The sequence below is a fragment of the Mytilus edulis genome, chromosome 2 (genome assembly GCF_963676685.1).
Source record: "Mytilus edulis chromosome 2, xbMytEdul2.2, whole genome shotgun sequence".
Taxonomy (NCBI): Eukaryota; Metazoa; Mollusca; class Bivalvia; order Mytilida; family Mytilidae; genus Mytilus; species Mytilus edulis.
In genome coordinates this window covers 64,132,180-64,151,031 of record NC_092345.1, presented here as the reverse complement: position 1 = coordinate 64,151,031, position 18,852 = coordinate 64,132,180, and the positions used below count along the sequence as shown (strand labels likewise).

General features: G+C 31.0%; 1 protein-coding gene across 1 annotated transcript in view; it reads right to left on the bottom strand.

Annotated features, from left to right (window-relative positions):
- Window positions 1-2,114: 2,114 nt before the first annotated feature.
- The window catches only part of LOC139512664 (uncharacterized), a 37,940-nt gene continuing 21,202 nt past the window's right edge, over window positions 2,115-18,852 (bottom strand). The window contains exons 3-8 of the mRNA XM_071300447.1: window positions 10,136-10,284; window positions 9,043-9,173; window positions 5,922-5,993; window positions 4,760-4,813; window positions 3,761-4,075; window positions 2,115-3,247 (exon numbers count right to left, since the gene is read on the bottom strand). Of these exons, the coding sequence (XP_071156548.1) occupies window positions 2,910-3,247; window positions 3,761-4,075; window positions 4,760-4,813; window positions 5,922-5,993; window positions 9,043-9,173; window positions 10,136-10,284 (1,059 nt within the window). The 3' untranslated portion in view covers window positions 2,115-2,909. The remainder of the gene's footprint in view (window positions 3,248-3,760; window positions 4,076-4,759; window positions 4,814-5,921; window positions 5,994-9,042; window positions 9,174-10,135; window positions 10,285-18,852) is intronic.

The window sequence follows — 18,852 nt, the reverse complement described above, 5'->3', positions numbered from 1 at the left end:
ATAGCTGAATACATTGGTAACCCATCTCCAGCTAGGGGTTAAATTGAGGGTCAAATGAATATGTATTCAATGAGGCCCAATTATTAACTTGCAATTGCACAAGTCATCAACCATGTTTCTCAGCTTATTCAACAAAATAGAAACAGATAGGCTGCTGAAAGTGAAATATAATTTCACTATATAATTTTTAATTAATAATTTAACAACAAAAATCATATTTTTTTAAAAATCTCGTAGGTAATGCACCTATAGCAAAAATGCACATTTTAGGCTGATCACTTTTTAAGCGTACTTACTGATTTTCAAGTTAGTATTACCATAACTTTTGATCAGTTGACCATATATTACAACATTGGTTTTACAGTTAGTAAATAGGTGTAAAAAATCATTTTGAAATTAGTAATTACTGGTAATTACTGGGCCGTTTTATGAATTACTTGTATTTACTAAGTTCATCGGGTATTACATGTAATACCTAAATTTTAGTAATTACATGTAATTCCTAATTTCACCTATTTACTGTAACATATATATATCATGAACTGTAGTACGACGCTAGATTAAAACTAACGTGGAAAGGTAAAACCCGGCCACCGAAAGCGTCATTTTTATGAAGCCCAGGTGGTCGTGTGGTCTAGTGCACCGGTTACAGTGCAGGCGATTTGGTGTCACGGTATCTCAGTAGCATGGGTTCGAATCCCGGCGAGGGAAGAACCAGAAATTTGCGAAAGCAAATTTACAGATCTAACATTGTTGGGTTGATGTTTAGACGAGTTGTATATATATAAGTACGTCTGAGTCAGTGACAATTCTACAACAGATTTATTCATTAGGCGAGTTGTATATATATATAAATATATATATATATATATATATATATATATATATATATATATATATATATATATATATATATATATATATATATATACATAGGTTACAAAATATTGTTTAGGGTAGCACTATGGTTGTCTCATGTGGAGCAGTTACTGCCTAAACATTTTGAACACATGAGATCAACTGGATTTTTGGCAGAATTTGTATAGCTCAGTCTTTAGTTTTCAATGTTGTATTTCATGTATTGTTGTTTGTCTATTGGTCGTATTTTATTTTTGCAAAATCAATTTTTTTTAAAAAGTCGGATGAGTTTAAATGTATCCCTTTGGTATCGTTCGCCTCCTTTTTTCTGTAGAGAAATGGAAAGTTTCCAATTGGACAGTTGAAATTCATCAGGTTTGGAATAGAACCAAGTTTGAATGCGTCCTTCTATTGCAATATTGAGAAAAGTATCTTCTAGTTTCCTTCATCTCAAGTTTACATGGATATATGAGATAAACACTTAATGAAATGTTGGTTATTTATATGAGATAAAAAATTTAAGTAAATGTGGGTAACAGAGTGACAAGACTAAAAGTGTAATTAAATAATTCAGCATAATTGTGTTTTCACTTTTTCTTTGAGAAGGTTTTGTACTAATTATGCATCATATGAGAACGAAAATATGTCGACATGTCCCCATTTTATCGATCATTTAAAAAAATGAACAGTTTAGAACTTTTTACTAAACAATTATGCAACATTTTATATGTGATAATCTACAGGGATAGAGTTTAACTTATATGATCTGCCCTTATATTCATAGAGTCACTACTGGTAAACTAGCTCATCGCTTATTATTTTATTTATTTTTGTCTCCATGGTTGAATTTCTAATATTTGTTTTTAGCATTCCTAATGAATGTGAATCTAGAAAGCACCTCGGCCGAATATAATTGATTTAATGTCAGTTTTATTGTTTTTAGGAGAATATTGTTAAGAGTTCTTATTTTAAAGTGTTGTAGCATACACTTCGATTTCATTTTGTTTGTGTATTCATTTGAAGTTCTTACTGTTATATTATATAACACGTTGTTTTTATTTTCATTATGTGAAACGTTATATATAATTGAGGAATATGGTTTTGTCAGGAAATATACTAATTTTGTATGTAAATCCTGTATGATGACCATGATTAGATGTTTCCATTTTTACCAAATGTTATGCCAAGAAATAAATAAAAATTAAACATGTTCATGCTTAAGTGCGTGACGCCAAAAAATAAAACAAACCAAAGCATTGTCAAATTCAAACATTTATTCGAAGTGAAAAATCAGTGAAGAAACTCCACAGACAAACCTTAATCAGATTACCAATTATATAAAACATTAAAAAGATGACAAACTTATAATATATAAAAAATATACAAAAGCATTCATAACCACAAACAATTAAGATAATACTGGTCTAGGATTTTTTAATTCTTTTTGTGGATGCGAGGGCAGGGTTGGGTTGTTGAGGTATATTGTTCGGTTATGTTGTTTTTAGCAACAAATTGACAATTTAATGTGTGCAGCTAAGTTATGCATTGAATAGCTATAGTCCATTTTAATATTTGTTTAATGCGAACGTAAATGAGAAAAACTACACAAAAACTAAAAGACATATTCAGGCCAGCATGCTCTGTTCACCAATGGACTGGTTTTTTCTAATCGAAAAAAAAACATGGTAAATGTTGTTTTCTTCTAAAGAATAAAAATGAAGTTAAATATTTTAAATTGTAAAGGAACAGTTGCAAGGACTTATTTACAACCCATTTTGTAACCAGTTTATGTCTAAGATTTAGCTCTCTATAATAAATTATCTGAAATGAACTGTAAAAAAGCAATATTATTTTCTTACGGACATGCAGCGATGGTAGGACTAAATACTTTGATTTTCATAATAAAATAAAATTTAGATATCAGCGAAAACAGTATGTTGACAAGAAGATGTCATTGACATTGTATTATGTTGGTAAATGGTCTCATTATGACCTTTACACTCGAAACCCTTTTTTTATTTGCTTTAAAATATATCGGTTAGTGTCAAATCTTAACTTCCACCTGTGCAAATGCTCTTAGCGGTTTGACAATGTCGTGGGAGCGATGTGATATCAACAAGAATAATGCCACCAACGATCAAACTTAAACAAACAATCCCTAACATTCCCAATTTCTGTGAAGATGGTCTGGAATCTTTTGCGCTTATCCTTTTATTAACTGTAGATGATAAATTACTTGTATCAACTTTAAGTTCCTTTTCGAGTTTTTCAAGAACTGGTGCTAAAATCTCCCGCCATTCCTCCATAGTGTGGTTGGTTTGATTCTGAGCTGCCCAATAATCCAGTTTATCTTTATAATCACAATTACATGGGCACATTGGTTCAACATCTAAAAATAAACGAAGAAGAAAAAAGCATTATAATGTTCGATAAAATCAATAACAATGTATTTTCGTATACATTCCTTACATAAATATTAAACGAAAAAGCTTGGATTTAATAGAAGACTATAGTTGTATAGCACCACCATAAAACCAGCATTTAATCACTAAGCTATTCAAACATTTGGTTTAAAAACTATCATTTGAATAAGTAGTAACGTGGTTTACAGAACACCTCTAAATCTATAAACATTTATTTAGATGTTATGAGCATTTGATGCTAACAGTATCAGGCTTGCACAACCTTGATTTCGTTCTACATCCAACAACCTTTAATTTTAAAATAATGAAATATGTAAAATACGAATACCGTTTAGCAGGCAATTTTAGAGAAAAAAAACCCACAACGGATTGTACAGAAAACTATTATTTATTAAAGTTTACGGATAATATATGTAACAAACAACATTAAAAAAACTTATCACATTATGATTAGACTGTAATACTTATGAAAATCTTACAAGGTGCTACGCTGGCATTTATTGCATGGCTTGTTCCAGGTCCCATGAAATTCTCCACGATACAGCTGTATAAGCCTTCATCAGACTGTGAAAAGCTTTTTACTGTAAGAGATGGTGTGCTAATAGTCGATCCACCGTATTTAGATGCGTTTGTTGTTTCATTAACCTCTCTGTATACATTATTTCTGTCAGTAAATGCCCATTTCACTCCACTAACATCGACCATTGAGTCAAACGAACAATCAAGATTAAGATTGGCTCCTGACTGTGTGGTCACATATGTCATAGACGTGCTTACAATCGGAATGGTTGGAACTAAACAATAAATATGCGGATAAGAAAAAGATTATTTTATATTCCTAATAAGTATAGGAGTAAACAAACAGGTTGAAGGTTTTAGCGGGGAGAACGTGTAAATCATAAGAAGTGCATATAATAACATTTTAAGAGTGTCATTGATGAGTCTTATGAAGACGAAACGCGGGTCTCTTATAAACGATTATAAGCTTGGTATTTTTGGTGAATTTTTAGTTAACGCTTCGATGCAATCACATTCATATTCACATGTAAAAATCGTAGACTGTAATGCAACTCTGCTACAGGTTGCACCTCCATCAAGCAAATCTGACCGTAGACGATTATGAGGATTTTATTCCTTATATTTTTGGTTGTCACGCACTTAATTTTATTTAATTATCTCGCCTTTCTGCCTTTCTAACTTTTAGTCTTGAGCTGGTCGATTAAAGTTTATTTCAGACCTACATGTTCGACGCACTTAATCTTTATTATGCCTTCATTCAACATCAAAACTATTGAAGTTATACGTGTTTACCATATATATATATATAATCAATAAACATTGAAGATAAAAGGGCTCGTTTTGTAAAAGTGTAATTGACTTGCAGGTTTGCTTGCTCATCTTCCCAAGTAACATAAATTAAAGAAGCGCTTAAAATCATGATAAAGTTGGCATCACCACAAAAATTTAGTCTATCTTACCTGGGCATGGTCCTGAATTTTCAATTTGGCTTGTTGCTTCAAATTGACAGCGATCTACAAAAAAAAAAAGAAAACATATGAAAGTTAGAAATGTACATGACTTGCAGATCACTCGAGCGATATGCATTAATTATCTATGTATTCAAGCAACAAAGCAAACATTTGTTATCCTAAATTTATAGACGATATCCATTGTAGAAGGTAGAAATATTTTCTCCATCAGAAATGCCTTTTAAAATTTTTTTATTTTTTTTATTTTGATCGTAAAGTATCAAATAAACTCATCATAGATACCAGGATTAAATTTTGTATTAACGCCAGAAGCGCGTTTCCTCTACAAAAGACTCATCAGTGACGTTCGAATCCAAAAAAGTAAAAAAGGCCAAGAAAGTACAAAGTTGAAGAGCATTGAGGACCAAAATTCCTAAAAAGTTTTGCCAAATACAGCTCAGGAAATCTATTTCTGAGGCAGAAAAGCCTTAGCATTTCAAAAATTCAAAAGTTTGTAAACAGTTTATTTATAAATATGTCCATATCAATGATTATTTATGTCAGCACAGAAGTGCTGCCTTCTTGGCTCCACCAGCAGTGGCATGGTACTTTTGTTTATTCATACCACATAAATGTCAAATTTTCTTATATCTATACATTAAATCACGACAATGCACTTTTTTCATTCTAAGTGATGATTTGAATGTACAATTGATTTAAATAAGAATATGATTTATATAAATGTTTTTTTTGTTGTTGCTCAAATACGTGTATTACACAATATCATATGCAAGTAATAGAATTGAAAATGGAAACGGGTGATGTATCAAGGAGACGACAACACCAAATGCCCAAAGCAGCCCAATGTCTCCAATTGGTCTTAAACACAGCAGACAAATCCTGCATTTGTAGGCGGGCTCCAGCTTTTCCTAAATACATATAAGTAACATCAGTTTGGTAAGATATTTTCATATGAATAAAGGTACTTGTTAAGGAAAAAACAGTTCAACTGAAAAAAGATGTTGAACACTTTATTTATTTTAATGATCGAGCTATTGTATCAATTGTAATATTTTTTAGTTAATATCGACACGTTCCCAACTTTCATCAGTATAGACCATCATAAATTTTGCCCTTTTTATCAAAGGTTCTCATTGAAAATGATACCTACCATACATATTCAAAATGACATAAAACTGATCACGTGTTTCAATATTACTGAATGTCAATGGGTCTGCGTTTGCTGTAAAAAAAAAACGTACATTCAAACATTTGGGTGACAAATCAAATTGTGTCACACTCAATTTCATATTATTAACTCGTTAGCATGTTGGTATGATAATTGATGTGTCTTAACTTTCTGAAATATAAATAATCACCGAGTACACAATTTGTAAAATTATACAAATGTTTCATTCGTTGATTTCGATTTATAAGAGTGGCATGAAACTTTGGAATTTATTATGTTGTTTTTATCAAAATAATTCATGATATCAATAAAACATTCATGTTCAGTGCACAATGTAAACACAATATTGTCAACATTGTAATAAATCTTATATACAGTTAACACCAACATCTGCGCCATGTTTTCTGTCCTATTATTTTATCAAGACATATAATTAACGATGTTTAGTCCTTGAAAAGGTATGGTTGACATGAATCTTCCCGATTTCCATAAATGAAGTCTCGTATTGTGTAATTTCGAAAAGCTTTGCCTTTAATAACATGAGCAACAAGACGGGTGCCACATGTGGAGCAGGATCTTCTTACCCTTCCGGAGAACCTGAGATCACCCCCAGTTTTGGTGGTGTTCGTGTTGCTCAGTCTTTATTTTTCTCAAGAAACAGTTAAAATGTCGATACAGTAGTTTGATATAATATCTTATTCAAACATACTAAATATTTGATGTCATTGACCTTTGACCTTTAACTTCATATGTGCACGATAAGCAACAATGTTCAAAAGTCAACAGATAGTGATATTGTAAAATTTGAAAGAAGCATTTTTCCACTTTTTTCATATCAGGGTACATATAAACCCAGAATTGTAAAATTATTTCCTTGACATGAGCAAAAGTATATATAAACCATATTTCATCAAACCAGTGAACTATATGATATCATATGACACCAAAGGTGCATTTTTTTAAGACCAGAAGTAGTAACTTTTCGCTCCTTGTTTTAATGTCAATTTAATAGAAACAATATAAATTGGAATACGAGAAAAGTAAACTATCAGTTGACACAGAAAGTGAGTTTTTGACACAAGAAGAAGCCAATCGACTACCTTATTTAAAATAAAGAACTTAAAGCATCGTTACCATGAAACGAAAGCATTGCATTTACACAATCACTATTTGCTATTTATCAAACAGAACAAAATAAATGAACATACACAAAAAGAGATGAGAATGACAAACAATTAATTCGTAGATATTAAAAGAAATGATATTAATTTCTTCGTTTAACACATTTTCTAAAAATATTGCATATTAGTAATATCAAAATAATTTCCTTGTTGAAATGAAATACTTTATGAAGTAGAAAGCGTAAAAGTATTGGATACAAGTTGACTTTGTTCATCTAGTATATACAAAAATAATGAAATTAGTTATCAATTCCATGTATATCACAAAAAAGGATTGAAGGTGGAAAAGGTATCAACCAATCTGTTATCAAGAATTGTCCTCCTAATAATCGCGTACATATGCAATATTTTTAAAGGACTTCATAATTTCAGTATAATTAACTTTTATTTAAGCCCACATATGTGATGAAACATGTGAAATAAACGACGGGTAAATACTATTTAAAAAAAAAATGATCGTATGAACACTTGCTATCCTTAAAGGCTTGTATTCTAAACTGTTATCGTAACCTCATTGATCGCACTCTTAAATGTTCGTGGTGGAATAAGAGTACCATTCTTTTGCTATGTCATTATTACGTCTCAAAATTGCTCAAACAAACAATGAGCAATCAGCAATATTCATGTATACATGAAGGAATATCTATGAAATGTTGCTTGAGTTACAGCCAAAGACAAATGTGTCTTAATACATGTATACAGAACATTCAAATTACATCTTCAAATAAACAAGTTTAGATACTCAAAACAGTAATGTTCTTTTCAAAGGAGGGATATGATACTCAATATGTGTTCAAAATCACGAAGAAAACTGAAAAAAAAGATTTGAAATAAAATCTGCTCCAAAATAAGGAAATAAAAAATTTCAACTGTAATCTCTATTAGATTAATCAGAGGGATAGAATAACATATACAAAAAAATAATGAATACTAATGAATATGGATAACAAAAATCACAAAGAAGAAACTAACTAAGAAGAAACTAGAAAGTATCTGAAATATAGAAACACTGAAAGTTCACGTTCCTGCTGACCCTTCATCATATGTTACAGATATTATATTTGCTCCTGGTAAAAGTAATCGTTTAATAAGTTACTACAGTAAACTGAGTAATCCTGCTGCATTTTTTGGGGGGTCAAAGAGAGGAAATTAATAAAGACAAATTTGTTTCACTGAACTGAAATTGATAAATGGGAAATAAGGTCCTTGAATAGACTAATAGCACAGTCTATACCCAATATTTTTTTTCTCTAAAAATTAAACAACATTCAGCTGCAGACACTGACCGGCAATATTCCCAAACGATGTCTCTTACGAGATGAACCATAGAGAGCCGGGAACCAGTAGGTAAACATAACAAAATATCTATGAATATCATATACCTCCCAAAAATTGTGAACCGGCTGTATTTACAAAGTCCTACATTAAAATGTTAACTCGATGAAATCTCAAAAGGTTAACAATAATTCATTAAGACGATTAAAAGCAACATAATTGGTCCAAAAGTTGTTATTTTTAAACGCACACCGTCTAAAATCCATGTTGTTACAACTCAAATTTCTAACAAACCTAAAAATCACAAAAAATGTTGAAAGACAGACGATCAAACTGGCTAACAAATGATAAATCAATATTGCTCCCGAATTCGCCGTTTCAGAATTTAATGATTTCTGGGTAATATTTTCAAAAGTGTACATAAAACCGTTTTGATTGGTTTTAAACATGATAAACAATAGAAATTCAACCAATGACGATCACATTTTTATTCTTAATAACTGAACTAGTAAACCTTTTCCTTTTTCAATACTAAAATGGAAAAAGAAGGAAACATGGTATATTCTAAGTTTTAGTAAGGTAGACAACAGAAAAAATCAAATGAATAGTGTTTTTTTTGCAGTTTGTTACAGTTTCATAAAAGTTACCTGTGTATGGTGAACCTGCTTGGCTCCACACAAACTGTGGACAGTTTGCTGGATCAGATTGGTCAAAATATATCCCATAATATATATTGCTACTGTCTTGATTCAGGGTAAGGTATTCATATTTGTTTTGACTGGAAAAAAATAAAATAAAAAAGAGTAATTTGTTATGGTACATTTGAAAATTGAATAAATATGCAAGTTTATACATGGGAACTATCTAAGTAACTCGACAAAGGAGGTCAGATACTATCATGACTGAATGAATTTAATCCATCGGCCATATATTCGGGAAGCTGATTGTTACATTTAACTTTTAAAAGTTTTGTCTCGAATATAGATCTCTTGATATAATGGTGTATGTATAAATGTTTATCTCTCATATTTTATTCACCATAACAATTCTATACAAAGTTAAAACATGTGGAGATGAAATAAAATAAATATTTTTTTATATACATATGCACATTGATGGATCTACATTATGGTGATATCTGTTTCTTGAAATTGTACAGGGTCATTTTTTTCTCTGACTGTATATGACTTCTTTACACTTAATCCATTGGATGCTCGCAGTGCACCGATTGATAATTTAGTCTTAGATGCATGATTGTTTTCACTGGTTGTTAGTTGTTTTGAACTAGCTTTCAGTAACTACGAGTACTTTCATATCTGTAATCAGTGTTTTTTGTTGTTGGAATGTACAAGTACCCGGCCACGTCAACATTTTTTGTTAGATGTATTTCTATTTGTATCAACCTGTCGTTAGTTTTTCTCGTTTAAATTGTTATATATTTGTCATTTCGGGGTCTTTTATAGCTGAATATGCGGTATGGGTTTTACTCGTGGTTGAAGGCTGTACGATGATCTATTATAGTTATTAGTATCTGTGTCATTTCGTCTCTTGTGAATAGTTATCTCATTGGCAATCACCACATCTTTTTTTTATAAGATTTATTCCTCGTGTTACGCTGTTGAATATGGCAATATCACTATATTCATATGGTAATATAAGCGGACACATATTTAGGCACACAATACATATTTGAGTGTAATTATCTGTAAGTTAGCAATTATAACAATTTATTGTACCCACTTTGTTAGAAATTGGTCGTTAGTCATTGTCCTTGGCGGATTAGCAAAATCTGGAGTTTTCTGGAGAACCATTTCAAGATTACCCGACATTTCATCTTCACTACTTTCTGTGTATTTGACGTAATTGTTGTCATCAAACATAATATACCACTAAAAAAGAAATATCTTACATTTTGTTGAAATGATTTATCGTTTTCAATATCAGAAAGCAGTAACTGAATTTAATTTATTAAAAAAAATTGGCAATAACATAACTTAGAATACAAGGCCTAGTATATAAATCATTACCATTTCTTTTTCCATTACGACTTGAGCATCAATTTGGAATATCACAGTACTTTTGTGAAAATGTACAATTAGATGATGAATGAAGACAAGAGCAGTTAACGGGTCGATTTTAGTTCTTTTTTTTAGAGGAGAGTGTTAACTGTATCATAAGAAGTGAAATAACAAAAATACTGAATTCCGAAGGAAATTCAAATAGGAAAGTCCCTAATCAAATGGCAAAATCAAAAGCCAATTTAAACACATCACACGAATTAATAACATCTGTCATATTCCTGACTTGGTACAGGCGTTTTCTTATGTAGAAAATGGTGTCATTATATTGACAACGATGGGTGAACAAAACAAACTGACATTATAGGTGAATATGTCAAACATATTGGTACAACAGTTAAACATTGTGTTATAATCTTAATCACTATAAAAACAAACAAATGTGTAACAAAGAAGCACAAAAAGGTATTATAAAATTTAACATCCTCGTTCATTGCTTTTTTATTAAGCGATTATATGTATCTGTATTACATCAACCCATAAAGGATTGAAGATAAAAAGTACTTGGACCGAATCCTTACCCTGACAGACACATGGTTAGGTTAACATTGACTCAAATTATGAATAGAATAGAATATACAGGATGCTTTATGTTACCCATCATGTAAACTTGATATTAATGCTTTTCTAAACTAACAATTATCAAGATATATCAAACATACTAAACTCTGCAGTGGCGGATCCAAAAATTTTCATAAGTGGAGGCCCACTGACTGACCTAAGAGGGGCCCGCTCCAGTCACGCTTCAATGTTTCCCTATATAAGCAACCAATTTTTTTCCCAAAGGGGGGGGGGGGGCTAAATCCGCCTCTGCTCTGTGCTACTGACCTGCAGAATATTATTATTAAAGCAGCAAAAATGTCACTCAAATTCAAATCTTATAAATATAAAAAGAAAACTATTAATAAGAAAACATGGTATGATCAAGATCCTTACAATAAAAAGAGAGAATTAATATAATATTAATATTAGAAATAACTATTTTAAACATTATAGAGAACTCAAAAAGTTAAAAAAAAAATACAAGAAGGGAGTTTAAATCAAAAATTGTTAAACAACTTGATAATCAGCTGCTAACTAAGAATCCAAAGGAATAATGGAACCTTGTAAATAAATTAAAGGGGGAAACAGAAGAAGCTAGGGATGTCCCAGAAATCTCTATAAATAACACCACATGGACAAAATACTTCCAAGATTTAAATTCTCTATCGGATACTAATAAATCAAAAATAAATCTATTAAAAACATGCTTGTTGATTTAGAAAAAAAGAGAACATGTCAAATGTATTAGACTATAAAGTGACTAATCAGGAAATATTTAAAGAAATTACCAATTTAAAACCTGGAAAGGCATGTGGTCTGGACCTGATACCAAATGACATGCTTAAAGCTAGACAAACAGCCCTTATAGGCTGCATTTATAAACTTTTTAATTTAGAATTTAATGGAAACATCATTTACCCAGAAAATAACCATTATTTTTTTTAATGTAAACTGTCTTTTTTGGAAACTTGTGGTAAATTAGGAAGCAGTACAGCAACAGACAGACACATATATATTTACTCATAGTACTTATCCAAAGCTACGGTGTGAAGGATACTGTATACCTATACATAAATCAGGAGATATAAATAACCCTGAAAATTACGGAGGTATAGCTATAATTTCTTGTATTGGAAAGTTATTTAATGTTGTGTTAAAAACAAGACTTTCTAACCATTTAGATGAGAGAAATATTTTGACTGATAGCCAAGCTGGCTTCAGAAATAAATCAAGGACAACAGATCACATGTTTATCCTCAAATGCTTAATTGATAAATATACTAATTGTAAGGGAAGTACATTTTATGTTTCTTTTATTGACTTTAAAAGAGCTTTTGATACTGTGATACACCCAGGTATCCTTATCAAAATGCTCAAGTCTGACATTGGGGAAAAATTCTACCAGTTAATTAAACACATGTATACACTCAATAATCTAAGAGCTATAAAAGTTGATAACAAACTAGGTCCATGTTTTAACTCTTATATTGGGGTTAGACAAGGGGACGTTTTAAGCCCTGCTCTTTTTAATCTATTCATGAATGTTCTACCTAACAGTTTACTAAATTGTCCTGATAGCGTAAAACTCAACACTTATCGCATAGACTGTCTTATGTATGCAGATGATGTCATTGTATTTTCTGATTCTGCTGATGGACCTCAAAAGCGCTTGAAGGCATTGGAATCATACTGTGATACCTGGTGCCTAAATGTTAACTTACAAAAACTAAAGTTTTAATTTTTAATAAAAGTGGACGCCACATAAAAGAGCCATTCTATTTTAAAAATGAATTAATTGAAACTGTTTTCAAATATAAATACCTTGGAGTTATATTCCAGTCAAATGGCCCATTTAATTATGCAAAAAGAAGACTTTTTTAATAAATCCTTAAAAGCTTCATGTACACGTAATAGATGTTTATCTGGCTCAGATGCTAGTATTAAAACAAATTTACATTTGTTTGACCATACCATTAAACCTGTTATTTTGTTTGGATCAGAGATATGGGGAATGTTTAAAACCAACTCTGCTTCTTGTCAAAAAGATGCTACAAATGTACTTGAAAAAATATACCAGAATAATGTTGCTGATAAAATGAACTTAAAGTTCTGTAAGCATATTTTAGGCTTAAATAATAAAAGTACAAATGTTGCTGTACAATCAGAATTAGGTAGATTTCCTATATATTTTAATACTGTTATATCTATGATAAGCTATCTGCATAGATAACTTCATTGTAACTCAAATTTATTGAAAGAAGCGTTTTTATGTAACAAAAATACGCATGAAAATAACACTATGACATGGTATTCCTCTGTTAAATTTATTTTACAAAAGCTTGAATTGAAAGAAACATATTGTTTTGATTATTCAATTAATAGATTAAAACAACTTATTATGAAAAAGTTAAAGACATTATTTTTAAAAGCATGGTTCAATGATAAAGATAATGTTACTGGAAAGCAAAATATATATTTTTCTCATAAAAGTAATTTCCAAATGGAAAAATATCTTGATATTCAAAGTTTTCAATCAAGACAAATATTATGTTAATTTCGCATAAGTGCCCACCAATTACGAGTAGAAAAAGAGCGACATAAGAACCTATTGAAAGGTCACAGAAGACTTTGTGTTCTCATAATGATATAGAAGATGAGTCCCATTGTTTAATAAACTGTCCATTGTATAATAGATGTCGGGAATCATTGTTTGCACAAGCTCATGCGCACTGTCTAAATTTTAATAACTTAGACTGCAAATCAAAATTTTTATTGTTAATGTCCACTGAAGATAAACATATACTTTAAAAGTTAAGTATTTTTCTTATCCAGAGTTTTGAATTGAGATCCACAATTTCTGTAAATGGCTAAATCTCTTTTAGTTTATCCATATATATATATATTTTAAATTCAAAAAATTAAATTTAAATACACATTTCTCTATCTATGTGTATGCATATTTCATCTATTAATATGTAAATGCTTATATATGCATTAATAAACTGCAGTCAAATCTCTAAGGTGCTTATCATATTCTTGCAATTATAAAAAAAAAAAATAATTATATACATAAATATCTAGTAATTGGTTGCTGTGTGTACATGGGAGAAAAATACCCTTATATCTAATCCGTTGGGGCTGCATTTCATTTTTATGCAGCTCAAAACACCATATCTGTTTAAGTCTCCCATATTACTTTCTCTTCCATGTGCATGCAATATCTGTTCAGTGTTCTATTGTGATGTATTTCATTTTATTATTTCATTGTTATAACACAATTCATTGTAATCATTGTATGAAATTTGAAACCTGCAAGGGTCCATAATTGGATTAATAAAGTATTCTTATTCTTATACTATAGATCTTTTATGTATATCCTCTGCAGAATCTAAATCAGAAGTGTCCCTTGTCGCTTGCCGCATAACTATACGCTTGTTGTGAATTTCTTCTAAAAAGAGCCATGTCATTATGTATCCAAGAAACACAAAAGGGCATAGAGACAAAGCATTAGCAAATATGAAAGACAAGAAAACAAAAATTATAAGAACAATAATACGTTATTAAGATGATAAACAACATCAGAACGCAGAATCTATACTTCAAGACCATAGTGAATTATTTGTGAAGTTCATACGGAATATGTAGCAACAAGGTGTTATCCCATCCGACGTTCTTTGACAGATCCCTGGTTCATCAACGTTCTGCACCAGAATATTGATGAACGACTGTACAAAGACGTAACTTGACGAATCGTACGAAACAGGAGCTATTATTTATACATAGTACATATAAAGGATAAATGTAACATATACACTTATGTAAAGATATTCGCATCGTCTGCAATTAAACTACAAGAAATATTTCATGTCATGACAATATTTCTCTGTAGCTAACTCCTCACATTGAATTGATGATTTTAAAGGTTCATCATAACAAACGGACAAAATGGTATTTACACAACAAAAACTACTCTGAGTACAGACTTACCTGTCCAGTTTGAAAGTTTTAAGGCCTGGCATCAATATATATATAATTGTAAAATGCATTTTGTGTTTCAGAAAGATAAAATCTTTTTCTGATTTGGATGGGCATTTTTTTCCTTTCTGCAGAAGGTGTAAAAACCCACGTAAGATGAGTTGCATTCTGGTTAAAGAATTTGAAAAAATAGATTGATAGCGTCGAAAAACTAAGAATATAATGTTCGCGCGGAAATTTTTTAGCCCCCCACCCCTCTTTGAAGTTGAATGATTGATCCTAAAGGATAATATCATCTTGATTTGAACATACTTACGGCAACGTTTTTTTGTGAAATGTTTCCAACTACTGTGGCTTGTTCTGTACTCATGCGATAATCGATTTTTTTGGGACATAAGCTTAAGTTTTTGGTACAAAATAAGTTATTTTCCAGTGATTTCTTAGCTTGTTATCTATTTTTTACACTTTATCAATAAGTATATAACTAGCCAAAATTGTTATCTACATTCCAAAAGTTAATAAAAAAGACATGTGGGACCACAAATATTTATTATTGGAGGGATATAACTATCCTTTTTCCCACGTCAGCTGAGCAAAAAGGGAAAGTCAATATGATTATCAACATTCTTAATAAACACGGGTTGACATACCATCATCTAAACAATATTTATTATCGTTCATATTACATGCATTTGTCTGTGAGATCAACTTGAAGAGAAGCAATGATTATGTACATACTGGACAGGATAAAATTTCCGTAAAAATACTATATAGTCGTAAGTTTTCTTCGCATGTTTATTAATACACCCCTTGTGTATTTTTTAATCCCGTTTAAACGTTATTTACTCCTTTTACTAGTGTTTTTTTTACCACTTGAGAAGTTTTGCAATCCTCAGAGGTTGACACATTTGATAAAAAAAAAAAAAACAACCAGAAATCATTATTCTTAACTGGTTCAAACTACTTTATGGTTTTTTTTAAACTGACATATTTCTTTGTTTTAAACTTGATTGATAAGTTTATTAGCTGGTAGTTGCTTAACTTCTAGTGGCTAATAGTTCATGCATGAATAGAACGAGAAAACAATAGCAATATATACATTTAGGTCGTGTCAATTTAGAATGCCATTGGTAAACGATAGTATATTGGATACGGAATTATTGCGAATCCTATCATAGTTTTCCACAGATTCACCTGCAAGTTACCTGTCCATTTAATTTTTGTAAGTCCTATTGTCCCATCTAACAAATACAACAGCTATTGTTCTCTGTTTAGTTTATTCAATGGGACCTTTAAATTTCTTGCAAGAGAAATCTATCACTCACTGATTAATTTACCTGAACAAAAAATTGAACTGTCAATGATGGAAATACATGTACAAATAAGTAATTATGAAACTGCATGTGATGTTGTATTTATTCAATCAAAAACACATTTTCAATTTGTTTGATATAAACACTGATTTAAAAATTTAATGTTGATTTCTGATCAAATTTCAACATTTTACCTATTAAAATTTGCTTTTTTTTAGTCTGTTCATAAGTAAAAACTTGAAATGATAATGTTTAGATAAAGGTCTTCATAAATGTATTCTTTATAACTGAACAACCGCAAAAAACATGCAAATTCTTTAAAACATAAATGCATGCAGTAGTTAAAAAAAAAATCAGAAATAAACATTTTATAATTAAATCAGTGCTTATATTTAACAGATTGAAAATATATTATTGATATTGAATAAATACTGTATCACATGCAGTTTATGTGAGTTTATACATGTATTTCAGTGAACAAAGAAGATATTTTTTTGGTCAGGCAAATTAATCAATGAGTGATAGATTTCTCTTGGAAGAAATTTAAAGGTCCCATCAAATAAACTAAACAGAGAACAATACCTGTTGTATTTGTTCAATGGGATAATAGAACTTACAAAAGTTTAAATGGACAGGTAACCAGGGGCGGATCCAGGATTTTGGAAAGGGGGGGCGAAGTAATAAATTTTGCCGAGAGGAGCTAGGCGAAAAAATTTTGGGGACCATTTTTTTGGCTAAAAAACATAAAATAAGTTTAAAATGCATTTTAGTTAAAGTGTAGGGGCTGAACATTTTTGGTGTCGTATTCTCTTCATTGATTGTCTATTATAAAATGATTGAATGGATCCAAAGCTATGTACTATTTAATATATTTGAAGTGGAATTTGTCAGTAAAAAACATGGGAAATTCCCGTTTGTTGTATGGTTAGTTAGCATAACTTTACAGATTTCTTGTTGTGAACAAGATATACGGCTATTCAATGAAATTTACAATACGACCGACACGAGGAAAAACAAACAAGATTTTTTTTCCATTGAAATGTTTGGTTGAAATGTTTCACTCAACAATGGAAGCGAGGGTTACAACTCAACCAAAAGGCTACGAATGAATCGGAAACGAAAATGAAGTTATGAATAACGTTCGACACATGGAGTCATATAGGCCACACCAAGCACTGAGCAGGCCGGTTGCAGTCGGGCTTTGAAAAAAATATTTAGTATATAAGTTCGGCGGAACAGACCTTCCGGTCAGATATGGGATTCATATGCAATCCTCCCCCCCCCCCCCAAAAAAAAAAAAATACGCCCGGTTTTTTTAGAGTGTAATGGAGTATAATTTTCTGTTGGGTGGAATTGTGATAAAGAAGTCAATACGTCTTGCTCAATACTTTGAAGGCATCATCCTTAGCCTAAACATGTGTTACTGTAATCTGAATTTCAAAATGACTGAGTGACGGATTTCTTTTCGACATACTTGTCAACTCCACCGTAGCGAATCACATAACTTTGACATAATCAATAATATATTACAGTGAATACGAGCGAAAAATATCTTTATAAGTGGAGAACTGTCGCATTAAAATTAAATACACAACAAGATTCACAAAGTCTAGACTGATTATTAATCATTTTATATAAAAAAAAAAAAAAAAGTGCCAGCAAACGGGGGGCGTACGCCTTCTACGCCCCCCTCTGAATCCGCCACTGGTAACTTGCAGGTGAATCTATGGAAAACTATGATAGGGTTCGCAATAATATTGAACACATTAAAAACAAGTTATTGGTATTGAATAAATACAACACCACATGCAGTTTTGTGAGTCCTTACTTAGTATTGGTATAAGTATTTTTTCATCATTGACAGTTCGATTTTTTGTTCAGGTAAATTAATCAATGAGTGATATATTTCTCTTGGAAGAAATTTAAAGGTCCCAGTGAATAAACTACACAGAGAACAATACCTGTTGTATTTGTTAGATAGGACAATAGAACTTCCAAAAGTTTAAATCGACAGGTAACTTGCAGGTGAATAAATGGAAAACTATCATAGGGTTCGCAATAAATATACCCTTGTTACAAGCTACCTATGTATACGGACCCATCATATAATTGATACAAGGGTTCTTACCGTGCAAAGAGCATTACACGAGGCATTGGATTAAACGTCATGATATTATGACAGGGTTTGGCTGCGTTCTTGTACATCCTGCACTGCCAAACGGACGCTCAACTTAAAGGTTTCCACCTGGATCAGAAGTCCTGATATGACCATATTTTTATGCCCCAGTCACCCTTGGCGGTGGCGGGTTAAAACTTGAATATCCAATGAAAAATGTTGAGTAAAGGAAATATACGATCCGACAACAATAATTTAGTAATTATAATTTTATAATTGTTTCTAATCAACAAAATCCTACAAATATTTGTTTTACTAATAGCATTGCGAAAGTCGTTAATATACTAGTATTCGAATAATAATACGTGTGATGTTCAAGTCTTCATGCTTTCAACACTAATAACATCATTGTATCGTTAGATAATTATGTAT